This window comes from Balaenoptera ricei, chromosome 11 (assembly GCF_028023285.1).
Source record: "Balaenoptera ricei isolate mBalRic1 chromosome 11, mBalRic1.hap2, whole genome shotgun sequence".
Lineage (NCBI taxonomy): Eukaryota > Metazoa > Chordata > Mammalia > Artiodactyla > Balaenopteridae > Balaenoptera > Balaenoptera ricei.
In genome coordinates, this window is record NC_082649.1 from 66345222 (window position 1) to 66365990 (window position 20769).

At 43.4% G+C, this 20769-nt stretch overlaps 1 protein-coding gene and 1 non-coding gene across 4 annotated transcripts in view; one reads left to right on the forward strand and one right to left on the reverse strand.

The window, feature by feature from the left end:
- The first annotated feature begins 237 nt into the window (after positions 1–237).
- PTPN23 (protein tyrosine phosphatase non-receptor type 23) overlaps positions 238–20769 on the forward strand; it is a 40338-nt gene continuing 19806 nt past the window's right edge. The window contains exons 1-2 of one of the 3 annotated variants that reach the window (XM_059939481.1): positions 238–436; positions 8152–8226. In XM_059939481.1, the coding sequence (XP_059795464.1) occupies positions 353–436; positions 8152–8226 (159 nt within the window). In that variant the 5' untranslated portion in view covers positions 238–352. Of the gene's footprint in view, positions 437–1106; positions 1205–8151; positions 8227–20769 lie in introns of those variants that run through there. The other 2 variants (XM_059939482.1, XM_059939483.1) reach the window with 2 other exon arrangements.
- LOC132375520 (U6 spliceosomal RNA) lies at positions 20588–20694 on the reverse strand. The gene has a single exon (XR_009506064.1). It is a non-coding gene; the product is annotated as a U6 spliceosomal RNA (small nuclear RNA).

Below are 20769 nucleotides of genomic sequence, written 5' to 3' on the forward strand. Positions count from 1 at the left end.
GCCAGAGCCAATCCAGCAGGTCTACTTCGCCCAGGTGGAAGAAATCAGTTACCACCCTGCCTGGCATTTAAGTGCAGGTAGACTACTACTCCCAGAAACCCTTTCGCCTCAGGCTGGAGATTTTCCGTCTACACGCGCCCCGTTGAGGAGGCTGAGCATGCGCAATGGAAGATGAGCCTGCGCGAAAGGCTGTGCGGGCGGGGACCGCATCTCCCAGCAGGCCGTGGGGGCATTCTTTTATCCCAGCGTGACCAGTGACTTCCGGCGTCGAGGGGCGGCGCGGTGTATACAGCTGAGCCAGTACCTGGAAAAGCTAGGGCAGCGGCCGAGTGGCCGGCGGGCGGCAGCCGCCATGGAGGCCGTGCCCCGCATGCCCATGATTTGGCTGGACCTGAAAGAGGCCGGTGACTTCCACTTTCAGCCGGCCGTGAAGAAGGTGAGTGCGCCTCCTCCCCGCCCCCCCTTCTCCCGCGTATCTCCGTCGTCCGCCGGCGCGGGACGCCTCCTGCGCGTCCATCATCTCCCCAGGCCCTGTGGCGACGTCGGGTGAGGCCAGGAGGGGCCGCCGCTGGCTTTCCTTAGCCTGGCCCACCCCCATCTCACCCCAACCCACCCCTGCGCGCCCGCAGGCCCCGGGTAACACCCGCTGTCTCCTCGGCCCTCCAAGATTCCCATCCAGGCACCTCACTTCCTCGGTGTGACGCTCTGGACCTCGTTCTGCTCCGCCCCTAATCCACGCCAGGACCGCCCTGCGGGGAGCGGTGGGCGGCCCTCCCTGACCGGCTGGGTGGAAAGGCTGTGCCCGGCCCTCGGTGCGCCGTCAGTCCACGACCGGACTGGGACAGACGCTGAGGATGGCTCAGGATGTGTTTAAAGACGGGAGCTCCGTGAGCCACAGGAATGCCTGACCTCTGCGATTGGAGTCTCTCTGACACTTGGTGCCATTCTGTCTGGTCTCCTCAGAAGAAGAACCCTAATCTGGAGACCCTTTGGACCAGAAGATACAGTTCCGTGTCATTTGGGGAAGGGTTACTGCCTTTCACGACTGCCCAGAGGGGATAAACAGTGTTGTAGCTTCCGGAGAGACTTTAGGAGTCATTTGTTGAACCTTCAGTTGGACGGAAGAGACTGGCAGATTTGGCGCTGACGGAGGCAAGGGATCGCTGTGGCGAGATCAGGTGTGGCTGGTACAAAGCGGGGCCAGGTGTGTCGACTGGGCATCAGATGCCCTCTGAGACATCTGCTGCCTTGGGAATGACCACCTGGTAGCATTGGGGGTCAGAGCAGAAGTGAAAAGGAACAACCGGGAGGCTCTTGCAGGTTGACATCCTTGTGGTTTTAGTACCATTCAGTAAGGTGCTTGAGGAAAAAAATAGGACAAAGAAAATAGATTGAGAGGTAGTTTCCAAAGAAGCTCTCCCATTCTCTCTTGACACTGCCACTGCCTCAATTCAGACACTAACAGTTTGTATGCCTTTGAGTCCATCATTTAATCTCTTTGGGCATCTTTTCCCTCATTTGTAAAACCAGGAAATTAGATTAATTGATCTAAAATTCCAAAATTTTGTTACCTCTTTCCCAGAGTTTGGTAACTCCTCTCTTGGAGGCCCAGGGGCTCCCAGGGAGATCATTGCTCAGATAATACCTTGTGGGCTAGGTGTCGGTGACACGAGCATCAGAGGCTAAGTTCAAACAAAAAGATCTCCAAGGAGTTCCTGGGCTAAGATTTTATCCACTGGATTTATCTTCTATCTGCTCTTTTAATTCAATTAGGTGAATTTTTCTAAAACACAACAAAACTTTGTTTTCTAGTTCAACTGTAACCCATTCAGAGTACTCTCTGACCTACCCCAGTTCTTTCAGCATTTTTTCAGGGCTCAGTATGTGCTTGATCTACGTGCTTCTGATACAAGTATCCCAGATTCTGTTCACAGCTGCTTGCCGTTCCCTTAACATTCTCTGTATGTTTGCTCTTCTGTGCCTTTGGTTGTAGAATTCCTCCCACCCAGAAGAGCTCCCATCTTTGCCCTTTGGGGTGGGGATGGGGCTCTTCTTTTTTTTTAATTTTTTTTTTTTTTTTTTGACGTGAACCACTTCTAAAGTCTTTATTTAATTTGTCACAGTATTGCCTGTGCTTCACGTCATGGCCGCCTGGCCCCGAGGTATGCAGGATCTCAGCTACCTGACCAGGGATTGAACCCACCCCCCCTGCATTGGAAGGCTAAGTCTCAACCACTGGACCACCAGGGAAGTCCCGATGGGGCTCTTCTTTAATCTCTATTTATTGGTTCTGTCAGTCTTTCAAGGTCCAGTTTAAACTCTGTCTCATCCACAAGCCTTCTTTCATCTGGATTAATCTTTCCCTTCTCTGAATTCCTAACTCTTTTTATCCTTTTCCTAGTGACAGTTACGTGTGCTATGTTTTAACCCCGCTGTTCTATTGTAAGTAACCTGAGAGGCATCTCCCTGCTCCTCAGAACCTAGCAGGGTCCCTTTTTCATAGTTGGCATGCAGGAAAATGTTTCTCAGATGACTGACAGTTGAGAGGGAATTAAGAGATGGTGACCATAAATTTATGGAAGTCCAGTGGATAAAATCTTAGTCCAGGAATTCCTTGGAGATCTTTTTGTTTGAACTTAGCCTCTGATGCTCTTGTCACTTACACCTAGCCCACAAGGTATTATGTGAGCAGTGATCTCCTGGGAGCCCCTGGGCCTCCGTGGGAGGAGTTACTCATTAGCCATTTACTAAGGTGGTATCAGATGCTGAGGAAAAATTCATTTCCTAGACATCTGCTCTTTTTCTTTGTTTCCTTATTTCGGGGTTGGGGAAAGATACACCATTTATTTGATAGGTTAAAATTGTTGCCTGTTTTACATGAACCCACTAAAAAGGAATAGCAATCTTGTGGGTGGCCAGCTCCTTCAGGTACTCTGGAACTGTCTTCCTGCAGAGGAGACTACAGTAGCCACTGCAGCTGGGAACTCTCCCTGACCAGGACTCCTGTCCCCAACCCTAGAACCCACGCTTAACCTTCTGCCACTGGTACCCTTGTCCTTTCCTACCCTTGCTCTGACCTGCAGGAACCTTCACCAATGACTTAGAGCTTAGGAGTAGAATTTAATTTGGGTTAGTAGAATGAAAATGGTTCTGTTGAGGTCAATATGTTGAGCACCATGCGGAGTCCTGAAATACAGATGAATAAGAGACAGTCCTTTTTTTCATGGAATACATAGTTTGGTAGAGGAGATTTAAAAATTAAATTGTGACATCAGTGGAAGAGTAGAAATATGTGCAGTGTGTACAGAAGTACTAGCCTAAGGAGGGGCCATCAGGGGAGGCTTGCCAAGGAGGTGGGTTTTGAAGAACGAATAGGAGTTTTTCAAGAAGGTAAAGGGTTTCTTTATTTTGAGAGCTGGGCCTTTGAAAAAAACCTTTCATAATGGTTAGTACTGGTTTTCCTTTCTGATGGATATGCCTTCAATTATGGAATAATGTGAAATAAGAGCCAGGAGAACAGCAAGCTGGTTTTGAACGGCAGTGCCAAGTTTTAGGTTGGGATACCTGGACCCACATAATTTTTTAGTGGGGAAATGCTGCTAGCCCTGTACCTTACCTGTGTTTTGGAGCCCAGAGTGCTAACTCACGGGAAACTGATGAAGGATGACTCTGTGCTGTTCATTAGTGAGCGATTTGGCCACACATGTTCATGTTTGAAGTTCTTTCCTCCTGTGGTCCCAAACACCTGCCCTTAACCAACTGCACTTGAGCTCAGGTCAAGCTCACTTGGACTCAGGTGCTACATCCATCCCTGATTCATTCATTGAACAAATAGTTATTGAGTGACTATTATGTGCCAGCCCTGAGAATTCAGGGCTGTATGTGATGACAAAAATCTCTGTCCTCATGGAGCTTACCTTCTAATGATCCACATAGTAAACCATCCTCAAGGACAGTTGTACCATAGGTAGCCACCCTACCAACCAAGTGGCTTCTTGACCTCTCCCCTCTTCCTTCTCTGGCTGGATTGATCTCTCTAAATCTCCACTTTCCCACCAGGTTACTCCAGAGAAACTGTCCACTGTTCAAGGCCTGCCATCACTTCGCTTCAGCCTGCCTTCCACGCTTCAGTCTTACCAGGCCTCTCCCATAGGAACTTTCAGCCTCTTTTCCTGGTCATTGTCCTTGTTCCGGTCCTTACTGGAATTCCTTTCCTCCTGTTCATCACCCAGGTTGAACCGTACTTTCTCGGGGTCCCTTTAGCTGCCGGCAATTGTACCACCCTCCTTCAAATTCAGACAGATCTTACCGCTCCCCTCACTCAGTTGACCTGTGCCACAGAGTGTACACTCTTGTTGCCTCTTCTTACTGTTCATCTTATTCTCATGTAGGTAGAGTCTGGTTTTCAGGTTTGTGGAGTTTTTTTTCCCCTTCCAGATTTCTTATGGGGAGCTCACTCTTGAAAAACTTGTCCCACACATAGATGGGGAAATGAGATGACCAGAAGCCTAAAAGTGCCTGGCTCCTGAGCAGTGAGGAGCACAGGATGTTGCCAGTTGCCTTTGGTGGTGACCTGTCTTATCTCTTATCACAGATTTGGAGTCACTGAGCCGGTCTGCTTGAGCCTATCTGCCCACTCGAGTTTACTGCAGAATGGCTCCAGGTGCAGGTGACCTGGATTGTTCAGTTCATTCTTCTCTGACTTTAATCTCATACATAAAAGCCGTATATCCCTTTCACACCAGATTCTTTGCTTGGGAAGTAATAAATACTTGTGTGTAGAGAGTGCTTAGGTTGAATGACCTAGTCTAGTTCTAGCACCCTCCAGGGGAGGTAACTTGAGTCTTCCTCACTAGTGTTATCCAGGCAGTTGGAGGGGCCGTTCAGAAGAGATGTGGGAGAGAAGCCTTGAGTCTTATGTAGAGGTTAGACTAGGTGAGGATGAATGCCTGTTCTCATCCCTGATGCTCTTGGCCTGTAATTTGGTTTTAGGCTTGCTGATACCAAGGGGCTGAAGATTTCCCTTGGCAATAATACTTCCTTCTCTGAATAAAATTAATCTCACTTGAAATTCAGTAGCAGAACATATATTGTATTAATTAACAACACTGTATGTGGGACTTAATTTTATGTGGAATAGCCCAAGGCATTCCCCATATTTGAGTCAACCTGCAAGTGAAGAAAAAAAGAAATATAATGTGCATGGTGAATGAGTACAGTGCCAACAGATGTGATGCCTTTTATTGCCTTTTCTTCTTGGGTTATTGCTTTAATTAACACCATGAAATTCCAAGGTGTTATATCAAATTAAGAGCAGAAGCTAAACATCCCCATCATCCAGGAAAAAAAAAAGAGCATACACAGAAGAATGAGACCATGATAGTACCAGAGAAGGTGACACAAAAGGAATATCCCTGGGTCAAGAATCAGGAAGTTTGACCCGGAGTGCTAGCACTGCGATTGCTCATCTCTGCAAAAGAATGGCAGGACCCAGGATGGATGTTTCCAGTGATCTCAATTTACCTACAGAATTCAGGGCCATTTGTTGCTCGGTAAAAGAGCAGAGTACCATCATGGAAATAGTATAGACGTTGGAATCAGACAGACCTTGCCTTAGGTCCCACCTTTTCAACTTAATAGTTGGTGACTTTCAGCTGCTACAAATGATTACATCACTAACCTGGGCCTCATTTTTCTCACCTGTAACATGGACTAATAATATACGTTATAAGCTTGTGGGAATCGAGAGTTAATGCATGTGAGTCCCTAGTACAGGTCTTGGCATATTGTAAACAATATTTTCAACTTAGCATCCTCTTTCTCTGTTTAGTGAATAGCTCAAGTCCTATGACAGCTCTGTGAGTTAGACATAGCAGGTAATTTTTAAAAAATCTTATTTATTTATTTTTGACTGCATTGGGTCTTCGTTGCTATGCACGGTCTTTCTCTAGTTGCGGCGAGTGGGGGCTACTCTTCGTTGCGGTGCGCGGGCTTCTCATTGCGGTGGCTTCTCTTGTTGCGGACCACGAACTCTAGGCGTGTGGGCCTCAGTAGTTATGGCACGTGGGCTCAGTAGTTGTGGCTCTAGAGCGCAGGCTCAGTAGTTGTGGCGCACGGGCTTAGTTGCTCCGTGGCATGTGGCATCTTCCCAGACCAGGGATCGAACCCATGTCCCCTGCATTGGCAGGTGGATTCTTAACCACTGAGCCACCAGGGAAACCTCATAGCAGATAATATTAACTCCATTTTACAGATGAAAAACCAAGCCCAGATCTCAAAGCAACCCAGGGGCACAGCCAGGACTTACTCAGTCTTGGTATTTCTCTCTGGAAGTGGTCTTTTCATTCTGTTTTATTGTTTTCACTTATAACTCCTTCCTCACCTTTTTTCCCCCTGCCTTGGCTCTGAACCCTGGACATGCTTTCAACATAAAACTGTTCATAGGTCTCATTGTTCCCTCAGAAAAGGATTCCCAGCTACTCCAAAGCCTGGCTGGGCTCTGGAGGTTCCCTGATCCTCCCAGCCCCAACCGGCTGTTAGTTGTGTAGGTGCACTGGGGTCCTGTCAGTGCCTTCTAGTATCTTACTCTTGATCTGGGGTGCCGAGGCCCAGGCTCTACCTGCCGCTGGGCCTTCCTTCTCAGACTCTGCCGTGACCTTCAAATCCTGACCAGACCTTGTTCCGAGCTGTGCAGAGGTGTGAGCTATAGAGAGACTGACTGAGAGATGGTCTCTGTCCTTTACTCTAGAACCTTCAGCCGCCTGTTTCCTCTGTTCAGTAGGGGGAGTGATCAAGCCATGGAGGATTTATCAGAATTTAAACAATAACCTGTCTGCTCCACTGACTCACTGTGTGGCTGGAGATTCATTTTCGCTTCCCATTTTTTGTTTTATGAGAACCATGTTTAAAAAATAGAAATGGATTGGTCTGATGTGTGGTTAAGAATATGGGCTCTGGAGCCCAAATGCCTGGATTTCAGTCACTGCCCCATCAGTTATTGGTGCTGTGTGACCTCGGCAAATGCCTTAACTTCTGTGCCTCAGTTTCCTCATTTCCTCATCTGTAAAATGGTGACGATGATGATGTCTACTTCTTTGGGTTGTTGTTAGGATTGAGTGACTTATTAGGCACTTGGCACAGTGTCTGGCCTGTGGGTAGGAGCTCAGTAAGTGTTTGCTGCTGATCTTGGAGGAGGAATGAGACAGGTAGAAGGTTTCCTCTAGGGGCAGTTTGCTGGCAGCGGCGGCAGCATCTCTCTCCCCTTTACCATTGTGTGACTACAGGGACAGATGTTCTCAGCGATGTCAAGTGAAGCCTTGTTTCTAGGACTCTCAGATATCCCTCCAATCCCTTCGGCCTCTGTCCCACGGGACCTCCTGCAACAGGAGTAGTGCCAGCTGCCTTAGTCTGTTGATCTTAGGTGAACAAGGGGCCCTTTGGTCCAGGCCGTGCCTCCAGGCTGGTGAGTGTGCTCCCTGTGCAGGAGGTGGTGAGTGCTGTTGTGGGCAGGCATGCCAGCCCCTTCTCTGATGTGGGCCCCCTCCTCTCCCCTCCCCTCCGCCTGTCTGGGTCATTCCCATCACACATCCACAGGCCTTTCCTCACCAATGAGGTCACTTAACTTCTGTGGTGCCCTTTCCACAGGAAGGCGGGCTGGTGAAGAAGGCTTTGTGCTCCCACTCTTCTTTGGTTCTTCTTCCTACTACATTTGCTGTTGGGTCAGGATTATGATTGTGACCCCAGGACACACCAGGGTCCTGTACTTGAGGGAGGCTTGAATTTGTGGCCCATTTTGGGATGCTCAGTAGGATCCCATTTCAGCCAGCTGAGTTCCCCAGCTTCCTGAACTGGCAGAGTCCTGGGCTTCATAGAGAGGGCTGCAGCACGATGAGGGCCAGCCAGGGTGTTCCAGTCAGGTTGTCCAGTCTTCTTTCCCATTTTGTTCAATGGAGGAGGCTCCCGCAGTCAACATCTTGGTGCTGTCCCGTTATTGAGGTCGAGTTTCTAGCGGCCCAGGAGATGAGCTCGTGGTTGTGGGTCTGGACTCCATCCTGAGCCCTGACTGGTGATTGCCGAGGACTCAGAGGGCAGGAGCAGGAGCAGTGGGGTATGCTCTATCCCTGGTTTACAGTCTTCTCTCTCTCTCCCTAGTTTGTCCAGAAGAATTATGGAGAGAATCCAGAAGCCTACAATGAGGAACTGAAGAAGCTGGAGTTGCTCAGACAGGTAGGAGGATAGTGTTTTTATGCAGGTGTGAACAGAATTGGTTTGATAGGGAAGTAAAGAAACCACCTAGAACTGTCTTCTTATTTTAATTCAGTATTTTTTCCTCTGTAAAAGCAGCAAAATTAATGATAGAAAAATTTGAAAATACTAAAATCAAAAAGCAAAAGAAAAATCCCTTTTCACAATTTTGTGTGTGTGTGTGTGTGTATATATATATATATTTTTTTAATGTTAGTTATACTATATAAAACCACAGTAGGACCATGTACCACCTATACTGCCTATGTAGCCTGCCTTTTTCACTTAACATACTGTGGATATGTTTCTGTATCAGTGAGCATACAACAGTGGTATTTTTTTTTTCTTGGTTTATCTAATAATTTTTCTTTAAGTTTTACTTTATATTGGAGTATAGTTGATTTACAATGTTGTGTTAGTTTCAGGTGTACAGTAAAGTAATTCAATTATACATATACAGGTATCTGTTCTTTTTCAAATTCTTTTCCCATTTAGGTTATTACACAATACTGAGTAGAGTTCCCTGTGCTATACAGTAGGTCCTTGTTGATTATCTATTTTAAATATAGTAGTGTGTATATGTCAATCCCAAACTCCCAATTTATCCTTCCTCCGCCACCTTTCCCCTTTGGTAACCGTAAGTTTGTTTTATAAGTCTGTGAGTTTTTTTCTGTTTTGTAGATAAGTTCATTTGTATCATTTTTTTAAGATTCCACATAGAAGTGATAGCATATGATATTTGTCTCTGTCTGACTTACTTCACTTAGTGTGATAATCTCCTGGTTCATCCATGTTGCTGCAAATGACATTATTTTATTCTTTTTTAACGGCTGAGTAATATTCCATTGTATATATGTAGCACATTTTTTAAAAAAAATTATTTATTTTTGGCTGTATTGGGTCTTCGTTGCTGTGCGCGGGCTTTCTCTAGTTGCAGCGTACAGGGACTACTCTTTGTTGCGGTGCACGGGCCTCTCGTTGCGGTGGCTTCTCTTGTTGTGGAGTATGGGCTGTAGGCGTGCGGGCTTCAGTAGTTGCAGCACGCAGGCTCAGTAGTTGTAGTACACAGGCCCTAGAGTGCACAGACTTCAGTAGTTGCAGTGCGTGGGCTCAGTAGTTGTGGCTCGTGGGCTCTAGAGCGCAGTTTCAGAAGTCGTGACGCATGGGCCTAGTTGCTCCACAGCACGTGGGATCTTCCCGGACAAGGGATTGAACCTGTGTCCCTGCATTGGCAGGCGGATTTTTAACCACTGCGCCACCAGAGAAAGTCCTGTACCACATCTTCTTTATCCATTCATCTGTCGGTGGACATTTAGGTTGCTTCCATGTCCTGGCTATTGTAAACAGCGCTGCAGTGAACATTGGGGTGCATGTATCCTTTCGAACCTTTCAGGCTTCTGTTCCATTACTTCTTCCCCCTTACCTTTCACCCCCAAGACAAATCCCAACCCCTGCCAAACCGCTGTGCTGAGGGTGCTGTTGTACGTAGGTGGGGTAACTCTAAGGAAGGAGGCTGGAGGTGGGAATCCTCCCACCAGGAGACTTGGAGGCCAGCTGACTTTTCAAAGCTGTTTCCGCGCAGAGGGTCCAACATCCTTTGGGTACACTAGGCTTGTTTAACTGTAGGAGGGCCCACCTGGATCTGGAGACTGTGGTTTCATCCAGAGGGACCAGGCACTACACGTCTGTGGGGGTTGAGGGGGGGCTTGTTTGCTGGCACATCCTCCCCAGCTCCCTCAGCCCCATGACTGTCCAGCCTCAGGACCCAAGCCTGCTCAGGCATTAGGGATGTGACACCAGCCAGGGTCACCGAGGCCTGAGGGGAATAGAGTAGGCATTTCTTTTTTTCTTTTCTTTTTTTTTTAATTTTTATTTTATGTTGGAGTATAGTTGATTTACCACGTTGTGTTTGTTTTAGGTATACAGCAACCTGATCCAGTAATACATACACATATATCTATTCTTTTTCGGATTCTTTTCCATGTAGGTTATTACAGAGTGTTGAGTAGAGCTCCCTAGGTCCTTGTTGATTATCTATTTTATATATATTAGTGTGTACCGGTTAATCCCAACCTCCTAATATATTCCTCTTCCCCCACCTTTCCTCTTCGGTAATCATAAGTTTGTTTTCTAAGTCTGTGAGTCTGTTTCTGTTTTGTAAATTAGTTCCTTTGTATCAGTTTTTCGTATCTACCTATAAGTGATAACATGATATTTGTCTTTCTCTGTCTGATTTCACTTGGTATGATCATCTCTAGGTCCATCCACGTTGCTGCAAATGGCATAATTTTATATGGCTGAGTAATATTCCATTATATATATGTGTGTGTGTGTGTATATATATATATTTATATATATATACACACACACACACCACATCTTCTTTAGCCATTCGTTTGTCGATGGACATTTTGGTTGCTTCCATGTCTTGGCTATTTTAAATAGTGCTGCAGTGAGCATTGGGGTGCATGTATCCTTTCAAACAATGGTTCTCTCTGGGTATATGCCCAGGAGTGGGAATGCTGGATCATATGGTAGCTCTATTTTTAGTTTTTTTTTAAATTTATTTATTTATTTATTTATTTATTTATTTATGGCTGTGTTGGGTCTTCGTTTCTGTGTGAGGGCTTTCTCTAGTTGTGGCAAGCGGGGGCCACTCTTCATCGCGGTGCGCGGGCCTCTCACTGTCGCGGTCTCTCTTGTTGCGGAGCACAGACTCCAGATGCGCAAGCTCAGTAATTGTGGCTCACGGGCCCAGCTGCTCCGCGGCATGTGGGATCTTCCCAGACCAGGGCTCGAACCCGTGTCCCCTGCATTGGCAGGCAGATTCTCAACCACTGCGCCACCAGGGAAGCCCTATTTTTAGTTTTTTAAGGAACCTCCATACTGTTCTCAATAGTGGCTGTACCAATTTACATTCCCACCAACAGTGTAGAAGGGTTCCCTTTTCTCCACACCCTCTCCAGCATTTATTGTTTGTAGATTTTTTGATGACGGCCATTCTGACCAGTGTGAGGTGATACCTCATTGTAGTTCTGATTTGCATTTCTCTGATAATTAGTGATGTTGAGCATCTTTTCATGTGCTTTTTGGCCGTTTGTGTGTCTTCTTTGGAGAAATGTCTATTTAGATCTTCTGCCCATTTTTGATTAGGTTATTTGTTTTTTTGATATTGAGCTGCATGAGCTGTTTGTGTATTTTGGAGATTAATTCCTTGTCAGTTGCTTCATTTGCAAATATTTTCTCCCATTCTGAGGGTTGTCTTTTTGTTTTATTTATGGTTTCCTTTGCTGTGCAAAAGTTTTTAAGTTTAATCAGGTTACATTTGTTTATGTTTGTTTTTATTTCTATTACTCTAGGAGATGGATAGGAAAAGATCTTGCTGTGATTTATGTCAAAAAGTGTTCTGCCTATGTTTTCCTCTAAGAGTTTTATAGTGTCCGGCCTTACATTTAGGTCTTTAATACATTTTTTTAAATTAATTAATTAATTTTTGGCTGCATTGGGTCTTTGTTGCTGCGTGCAGGCTTTCTCTAGTTGCGGCGAGCAGGGACTACTCTTCGTTGTGGCGCGCGGGCTTCTCATTGCAGTGGCTTCTCTTGTGGCGGAGCACGGGCTCTAGGCGCGCGGGCTTCAGTAGTTGTGGCTCGCGAGCTCTAGAGCACAGGCTCAGTAGTTGTGGCGCATGGGCTTAGTTGCTCCGTGGCATGTGGGATCTTCCCAGACCAGGGCTTGAACCCGTGTCCCCTGCATTGGCAGGCGGATTCTTAACCACTGAACCACCAGGAAAGCCCCTTTAATACATTTTGAGTGTATTTTTGTGTATGGTGTTAGGGAGTGTTCTAATTTTGTTCTATTGCATGTAGCTGTCCAGTTTTCCCAGCAGTTCCCACACATTTATTGAAGAGACTGTCTTTTCTCCATTGTATATTTTTGCCTCCTTTGTCATAGATGAGGTGACCATAGGTGTGTGGGTTTATCACTGGGCTTTCTATCCTGTTCCATTTATCTGTATTTCTGTTTTTGTGTCAGTACCATACTGTTTTGATTACTGTAGCTTTGTAGTATAGTCTGAAGTCAGGGAGCCTGATTCCTCCAGCTCTGTTTTTCTTTCTCAAGATTGCTTTGGCTATTTGGGGTCTTTTGTGTTTCCATACAACTTGTAAAATTTTTTGTTCTAGGGACTTCCCTCGCAGTCCAGTGGTTAAGACTGCGCCTTCCAATGCATGGGGTGTGGGTTCGATCCCTGGTTGGGGAGCTAGGATCCCACATGCCTCGTGGCCAAAAAAACCAAAGACATAAAACAGAAACAATATTGTAACAAATTCAATAAAGACTTTAAAAATGGTCCACATCAAAAAAAAAAACTTAAAAAAAATTTTTTTTTCTAATTCTGTGAAAAATGCCATTGGTAATTTGATAAGGATTGCATTAAATCTGTAGATTGTTTTGGGTAGTATAGTCATTTTCACAATATTGATTTTTCCAATCCAAGGACATGGTATATCTCTCCATCTGTTTGTGTCATGTTTAATTTCTTTCATCAATATCTTACCGTTTTCTGAGTACAGGTCTTTTGCCTCCTTAGGTAGGTTTATTCCTAGGTATTTTGTTCTTTTTGTTGTGATGGCAAATGGGATTGTTTCCTTGATTAATCTTTCTGATCTTTTGTTGTTAGTATATAGAAATGCAACAGATTTCTGTGTATTAATTTTGTATCCTGCAATTTTATGAATTCATTGATGACCTCTAGTAGTTTTCTGGTGGCATCTTTAGGATTTTCTGCATATAGTATCATGTCATCTACAAGCAGTTGACAGTTTTACTTCTTCTTTTCCAATTTGGATTCCTTTTATTTCTTCTTCTTCTCTGATCACCATGGCTAGGACTTCCAAAACTATGTTGAATAAAAATGGCAAGAGTGGACATCCATGTTCCTGATCTTAGAGGAAATGTTTTCAGCTTTTCACCATTGAGTTTGATGTTAGGTATAGATTTGTCATATGTGGCCTTTATTATGTTGAGGTGTGTTCCCTGTATGTCCACTTTCTGGAGAGTTTTTACATAAATGGGTATTGAATTTTGTCAGAAGCTTTTTCTGCATCTGTTGAGATGATCCTATGGTTTTTATTCTTCAGTTTGGTAAGGTGCTGTATCACACTAATTGATTTGCCGATACTGAAAAATCCTTGCATCCCTGGGATAAATCCCACTGGATCATGGTGTATGATCCTTTTGTTGTACTGTTGGATTCGGTGTGCTGAGTATTTTGTTGAGGATTTTTGTGTCTATGTTCATCAGTTATATTGGCCTGTAATTTTCTTTTTTTGTGGTGTCTTTGGTTTTGGTGTCAGGGCGATGGTGGCCTTATGGAATGAGTTTGGAAGTGTTCCTTCCTCTGCAATTTTTTGGAATAGTTTTAGATGGAATAGTTTTAGAAGGACAGGTATTAACTCTTTTCTCTAGATATTTGATTGAATTCGCCCATGAAGCCATCTGGTCCTGGACTTTTGTTTGTTGGGAGTTTTTAAATCACAGTTTCAATTTCAATACTTGTGATTGGTCTGTTCATATTTTCTCTTTCTTCCTGGTTCAGTCTTGGAAGATTGTGCCTTTCTAAGAATTTGTCCATTTCTGTTTCCATTTTATTGGCATATAGTTGCTTGTAGTAGTCTCTTGTGATTCTTTGTATTGGGTTGGCCAAAAAGTTTGTTTAGTTAGTGAATACATTGTTCAATACAGTTCTTGGTGAAAACGAAAAATGTCTTTTATTTTTACTTAAAGCCGAACAAATTTTTTGGCCAACCCAATATTTCTGTGCTGTCAGTTGTAACCTAGTTTTCATTTCTAATTTTATTGATTTGAGCCCTGTCCCTTTTTTTCTTGATGAAACTGGCTAAAGGATTATCAATTTTGTTTATCTTTTCAAAGAACCAGGTTTTAGTTTCATTGATCTTTTCTATTGTTTTCTTCATCTCTATTTCATTTATTTCTGCTGTGGTCTTTATGATTTCGTTCCTTCTACTAACTTTTGGTTTTGTTTGTTCTTCTTTCTCGAGTTGCTTTAGGTGTAAGGATAGGTTGTTTGTTTGAGATTTTTCTTGTTTCCTGAGATAAGATTGTATTTCTATAAACTTTCCTCTTAGAATTGCTTTTGCTGTGTCCAATAGGTTTTGGATCATTGTGCTTTCATTTCCATTTTTCTCTAGGTTCTTTTTTTTTTTTTTAATTTATTTTTGGCTGCGTTGGGTCCTCGTTGCTGCACGTGGACTTCTCTCTAGTTGCTGTTGTCTTCGTTGTGGTTCTCGGGCTTCTCATTGCGGTGGCTTCTCCTGTAGCGGAGCACGGGCTCTAGGCACGTGGGCTTCAGTAGTTGTGGCACATGGGCTTAACTGCTCCACAGCATGTGGGATCCCCCCGGACCAGGGCTCGAACCCATGTCCCCTGCATTGGCAGGCGGACTCCCAACCACTGCGCCACCAGGGAAGCCCTCTCTAGGTATTTTTTGATTTCCTCTTTGATTTATTCAGTGATTCATTGATTGTTTAGTACCATATTGTTTGCCTCCACGTGTTCGTGTTTTTTATCATTTTTTCCTTGTAGTTGATTTCTAATCTCAGGCTTGTGGCCAGAAAAGATGCTTAATATGATTTAATTTTCTTAAATTTACTAAGGCTTGCTTTGTGGCCCAGCATGTGATCAGTCCTGGAGTATGTTCCATGTGCACTTGAAAAGAATCTGTATTCTGCTGCTTTTGCATGGAATGCACTATAAATATCAATTAAGTTCATCTGGTCTGATGTGTCTTAAGGACTGTGTTTCCTTATTGACTTTCTGTCTGGATGATCTGTCCCTTGATGAAAGTGAGGTGTTAACGTCCCCCACTATTACTGTGTTACTGTTGATTTCTCCTTTTATGGCTGTTAGTATTTGCCTTATATGTTGATGGGCTCCTGTGTTGGGTGCATATATATTTACAATTGTTATATCTTCTTTTTGGATTGATCCCTTGATCATTATGTAGTGTCCTTCTTTGTCTCTTGTAACACTCTTTTTTTTAAAATTTTTAAATTATTTTATTTTATTTTAGGCTGCGTTGGGTCTTTGTTGCTGTGTGCGGGCTTTCTCTAGTTGCAGTGAGTTGTTGCGGAGTATGGGCTCTAGGCACACGGACTTCAGTAGTTGTGGCACACGGGCTCAGTAGTTGTGGCTCGCAGGCTCTAGAGCACAGGCTCAGTAGTTGTGGTGCACGGGCTTAGTTGCTCTGCGGCATGTGGGATCTTCCCAGACCAGGGCTTGAACCCATGTCCCCTGCATTGGCAGGCAGATTCTTAACCACTGCGCCACCAGGGAAGCCCCTCTTGTAACACTCTTTATTTTAAAGTCTATTTTATCTGATATGAGTATAGTAAGTTCCCTACATATGAACGAGTTCTGTTCCAAGAGTGCGTTCGTGAGTCCAGTTTTGTTTGTAAGTCCAACAGAGTTAGCCTAGGTACCCAACTAACACAGTCAGCTATATAGTACTGTACTGTATTAGGTTTATAATAATTTTCACACAAATAATACATTAAAAAAAACCCACAAAAAATAAAGAAAACATTTTTAATCTTACAATATAGTACCTTGAAAAGTATAGTAATACAGTACAGCAACTGCATACAGGGGCTGGCATTGAGTGAACAGGCAATAAGAGTTACTGACTGAAGGAGGGAGAGGAGGTGGGAGATGGTAGAGCTGATGGATCGTCAGCAATAGGAGATGGAGGGCAAGCTGCAGTTTCACTCATGCCTGAAGTTGATGGCACAGGTTCTGGTTCCTTGCTGGATTCAATTCCATCTACCCTCTTGAAAAAAATGTTCCAGTGATGTTTGGGTAGTACTATACCAGGTACACCACCGCTGCATTTATGCTTGCTTCTGGACATCCTGGGCTTGAAATAAAGATACTATACTACTGTGCTTTATACAGTACTGTACCGTAAAGTACACAAAAACACAGCCACTCGTAGAGGATGCATGCACGTGACAATGTATGCCAGACACATGAACTGACTTACATGATTAGACATGAGGATGCACGTTCACATCTTTGAAAGTTCGCAACTTGAAGGTTTTATGTAGGAGACTTATTGTATTGCTACTCCAGCTTTCTTTTGATTTCCATTTGCATGGAATACCTTTTTCTATCCCATCACTTTCAGTCTGTATGTGTCCCTAGATCTGAAGTGGGTCTCTTGTAGACAGCATATAAATGGGTCTTGTTTTTGTATCCATTCAGCCAGTCTGTGTCTTTTGGTTGGAGCATTTAATCTGTTTATGTTTAAGGTAATTATCAATATGTATGTTCTTATTGCCATTTTGTTAATTGTTTTGGATTTTTTTTTTTTTTTTAATTTATTTTTGGCTGTGTTAGGTCTTCGTTGCTGTGTGCGGGTTTTCTCTAGTTGTGGTGAGCGGGGGCTACTCTTCATTGCTGTGCGTGGGCTTCTCATCGTCATGGCTCCTCTTGTTGCAGAGCACGGGCTCTAAGCACGCAGGCCTCAGTAGTTGTGGCACATGGGCTCAGTAGTTGTGGCTTGTGGGCTCTAGAGCTCAGGCCCAGTAGTTGTGGCAGACGGGCTTAGTTACTCCATGGCATGTGGGATCTTCCCAGGCCAGGGCTCGAAACCGTGTCCCCTGCATTAGCAGGCGGATTCTTAACCACTGTGCCACCAGGGAAGCCCCTTGGATTTGTTTTTGTAAGTCTTTTTTCTACCCTTTTGTTCTCTTCTCTTGTGATTTGATGACTGACTGTAGTGTTTTGTTTGGATTCCTTTTTCTTTCTTTGTGTGTGTGTATCATTATAGATTTTCAGTTTGCGGTTACCATGAGGTGTTTTTTTTTTTTTAAATAAATTTATTTATTTTTTGTTTTTGGCTGCATTGGGTCTTCATTGCTGCACACCGGCTTTCTCTAGTTGCGGCAAGCGGGCTTCTCATTGCGGTGGCTTCTCTTGTTGCAGAGCACGGGCTCTGGGCCCTCAGGCTTCAGTAGTTGTGGCACATGGTTTCAGTAGTTGTGGCTCGCGGGCTCTAGAGCGAGGCTCAGTAGTTGTGGCACATAGGCTTAGTTGCTCTGTGGCATGTGGGATCTTCCAGGACCAGGGTTCAAACTTGTGTTCCCTGCTTTGGCAGGCGGATTCTTAACCACTGCACCACGAGGGAAGTCCATAAATAGCTTTTATTATGTTGAGATATGTTCCCTCTATACTCACTTTTGTAAGGGTTTTTATCATGAATGGATGTTGAATTTTATAAAATTCTTTTTCTGTATCTGTTGAGATGATCATGTAGCTTCTGTCATTTCTGCCCCTCACCCCCCCCCCCCGTTTTTTTTTGGCCACGCCATGTGGCATGTGGGATCTTAGTTCCCTGATCAGGGATTGTACCCATGCCCCCTGCAGTGGAAGCATAGAGTCTTAACCACTGGGCCACCAGGGAAGTCCTGGTTTCTGTCCTTTCTTTTGTTAATGTGGTGTATCACATTGATTGACTTGTGTATGTTGAACCATCCTTGTGACCCTGGGATGAATCCAACTTGGTCGTGGTGTATGACCTTTTTTATGTATTGTTGGATTCGGTTTGAGAATTTTTGTGTCTATATTCATCAAAGATATTGACCTGTAATTTTCTTTTTTGGTAGTGTCTTTGGTTTTGGTATCAGGGTGATGGTGGCTTCATAGCATGTTATTGGGAGTGTTCCTTCCTCTTCAGTCTTTTGGAAGAGTTTGGGAAGGATTGGTATAAGTTCTTTGTATGTTTAGTAAAGTTCCCCAGTGAAGCCATCTGGTCTTGGACTTCTGTTTGTATGGAGGTTTTTTAAATTACACATTCTGTTTAATTTCTAGTGATTGGTCTATTCAAGTTATCTATTTCTTATTCATTCAGTTTTGATGGGCTGTGTGTTTCTAGAAATTGTCCATTTCTTTGAGGTTGTCAAGTTCATTGGCCTATAATTATTCATAGTATTCTCTTATGGTTTTTTGTATTTCTGCAGTATCTGTTGTGATTTCTCCTCTTTCATTTCTTATTTTGTTTGTGTCTTCTCTCTTTTCTTCTTGGTGAACCTGGCTAGAGGTTTGTCAATTTTGTTTACCCTTTCAAAAAACCAGCTCTTGGTTTTATTGATTTTTTTTGTCTTGTTTTTTTCATCTCTATTTTATTTATTTCCTCTCTGATCTTTATTATCTCCTTCCTTCTGCTGACTTTTGGTTTTGTTTGTACTTCTTTTTCTAATTCTTTTAGGTGGTGGGCTAGGTTGTTTATTTGAGATTTTTCCTGTTTCTTAAGGAAGGCCTGTATTGCTATGAACTTCCCTCTAAGAACTGCTTTTCCTGCATCCCAGAGATATTTATGGTTGTGTTTTCATTGTCATTTGCCTCAAGGTATTTTTTAATTTCTTTGATTTTTCTTGTTGACCCATTGGTTTTTTTAGTAGTATGTTGTTTAGTCTCCTTGTACTTGGTTTTTTCTTGTTTCTTTCTCTGTGGTTGATTTCTAGTTTCATGCTGTTGTGGTCAGAAAAGATGCTTGAAATAATTTCTATACTATTAAATTTGTTGAGGCTTGTTTTGTGCCCTAGCGTGTGGTCAGTCCTAGAGAATGTTCCATGTGCACTTGAAAAGAATGTGTATTCTGTTTTTTTTTGGATGTAATGTCCTGAAGATATCAATTAAGTTTAACTTTTCTATTGTATTATTTAGGATCTTTGTTGCCTTATTGATTTTCTGTCTCAAAGGTCTGTCCATTGATGTGAGTGGGGTATTAAAGTCTCCTACTGTTAATGTATTCTTGTCAGTTTCTCCCTTTATGTCTGTTAGTATTTGTTTTATTTATTTGGGTGTTTCTATGTTGGGTGCATATATGTTGACAAGTGGAACATCCTTTCCATGTGTTGATCTTTTTATCATTGTACAGTGTCCTTTTTTTTTTTTAATTAATTAATTTATTTATTTTTGGCTGTGTTAGGTCTTCGTTTCTGTGTGAGGGCTTTCTCTAGTTGCAGCGAGCAGGGGCCACTCTTCATCGCGGTGCACGGGCCTCTCACTGTTGCGCCCGCTCTTGTTGTGGAGCACAGGCTCCAGACACGCTGGCTCAGTAGTTGTGGCTCACGGGCTTTGTTGCTCCGCAGCGTGTGGGATCTTCCCAGACCAGGGCTCGAACCCGTGTCCCCTGCATTGGCAGGCAGACTCTCAACCACTGCGCCACCAGGGAAGCCCTACAGTGTCCTTCTTTATCTTTCTTTATAACCTTTGTTTTAAAGTCTATTTTGTCTGATATGTGTGACCCCTGCCTTCTTGTCATTTCCGTTTGCATGAAATATCTTTTTCCATCCCCTCACTTTTAATCTATGTGTGTCCTTTGCCTCAAAGTGGGTCTCTTGTAGGCAGCATATTGTAGGCTCTTATTTTTTTAATCCAGTCTGCCACTCTGTATCTTTTGATTGGAGCATTTAGTCCATTGACATTTAAGGTAATTATTGATAGGTATGTATTTATTGCCATTTTAAACCTTGTCTTCCTGTTGATTTTATTTTGTTTTTTCATTTCTATTTTTATTATTATTATTTTTTTTACATCTTTATTGGAGTGTAATTGCTTTACAATGGTGTGTTAGTTTCTGCTTTATAACAAAGTAAATCAGCTATACATATACATATATCCTCATATCTCCTCCCTCTTGCATCTCCTTCCCACTCTCCCTATCCCCCCATCTAGGTGGTCACAAAGCACCGAGCTGATCTCCCTGTGCTCTGCAGCTGCTTCCCACTAGCTATCTATTTTACATTTGGTGGTATATATAAGTCCATGCCACTCTCTCACTTCGTCCCAACTTACCCTTCCTCCTCCCCGTGTCCTCAAGTCCATTCTCTACGTCTGCGTCTTTATTCCTGTCCTGCCCCTAGGTTCTTCATAACTTTTTTTTTTAATTCCATATATATGTGTTAGCATATGGTATTTGTTTTTCTCTTTCTGATTTGCTTCACTCTGTATGACAGACTCTAGGTCCATCACCTCACTGCAAATAACTCAATTTCATTTCTTTTTACGGCTGAATAATATTCCATTGTATATATGTGCCACATCTTCTTTATCCATTCATCTGTTGATGGACACTTAGGTTGCTTCCATGTCCTGGCTATTGTAAATAAAGCTGCAGTGAACATTGTGGTACATGACTCTTTTTGAATTATGGTTTTCTCAGGATATATGCCCAGTAGTGGGATTGCTGGGTCTTATGGTAGTTCTATTTTTAGTTTTTTAAGGAACCCCTCCATACTGTTCTCCATAGTGGCTGCATCAAAAAAATATAGAACGCTTCATGAATTTGCGTGTCATCCTTGCACAGGGGCCATGCTAATCTTCTCTGTATTGTTCCAATTTTAGTATATGTGTTGCCGAAGCAAGCACTCCCATTGATTTTATATTTCTTCTTTGTCCCTTTCTTTTTCTTTTTCCTTTTGTGGTTTGATGATTTTCTTTTGT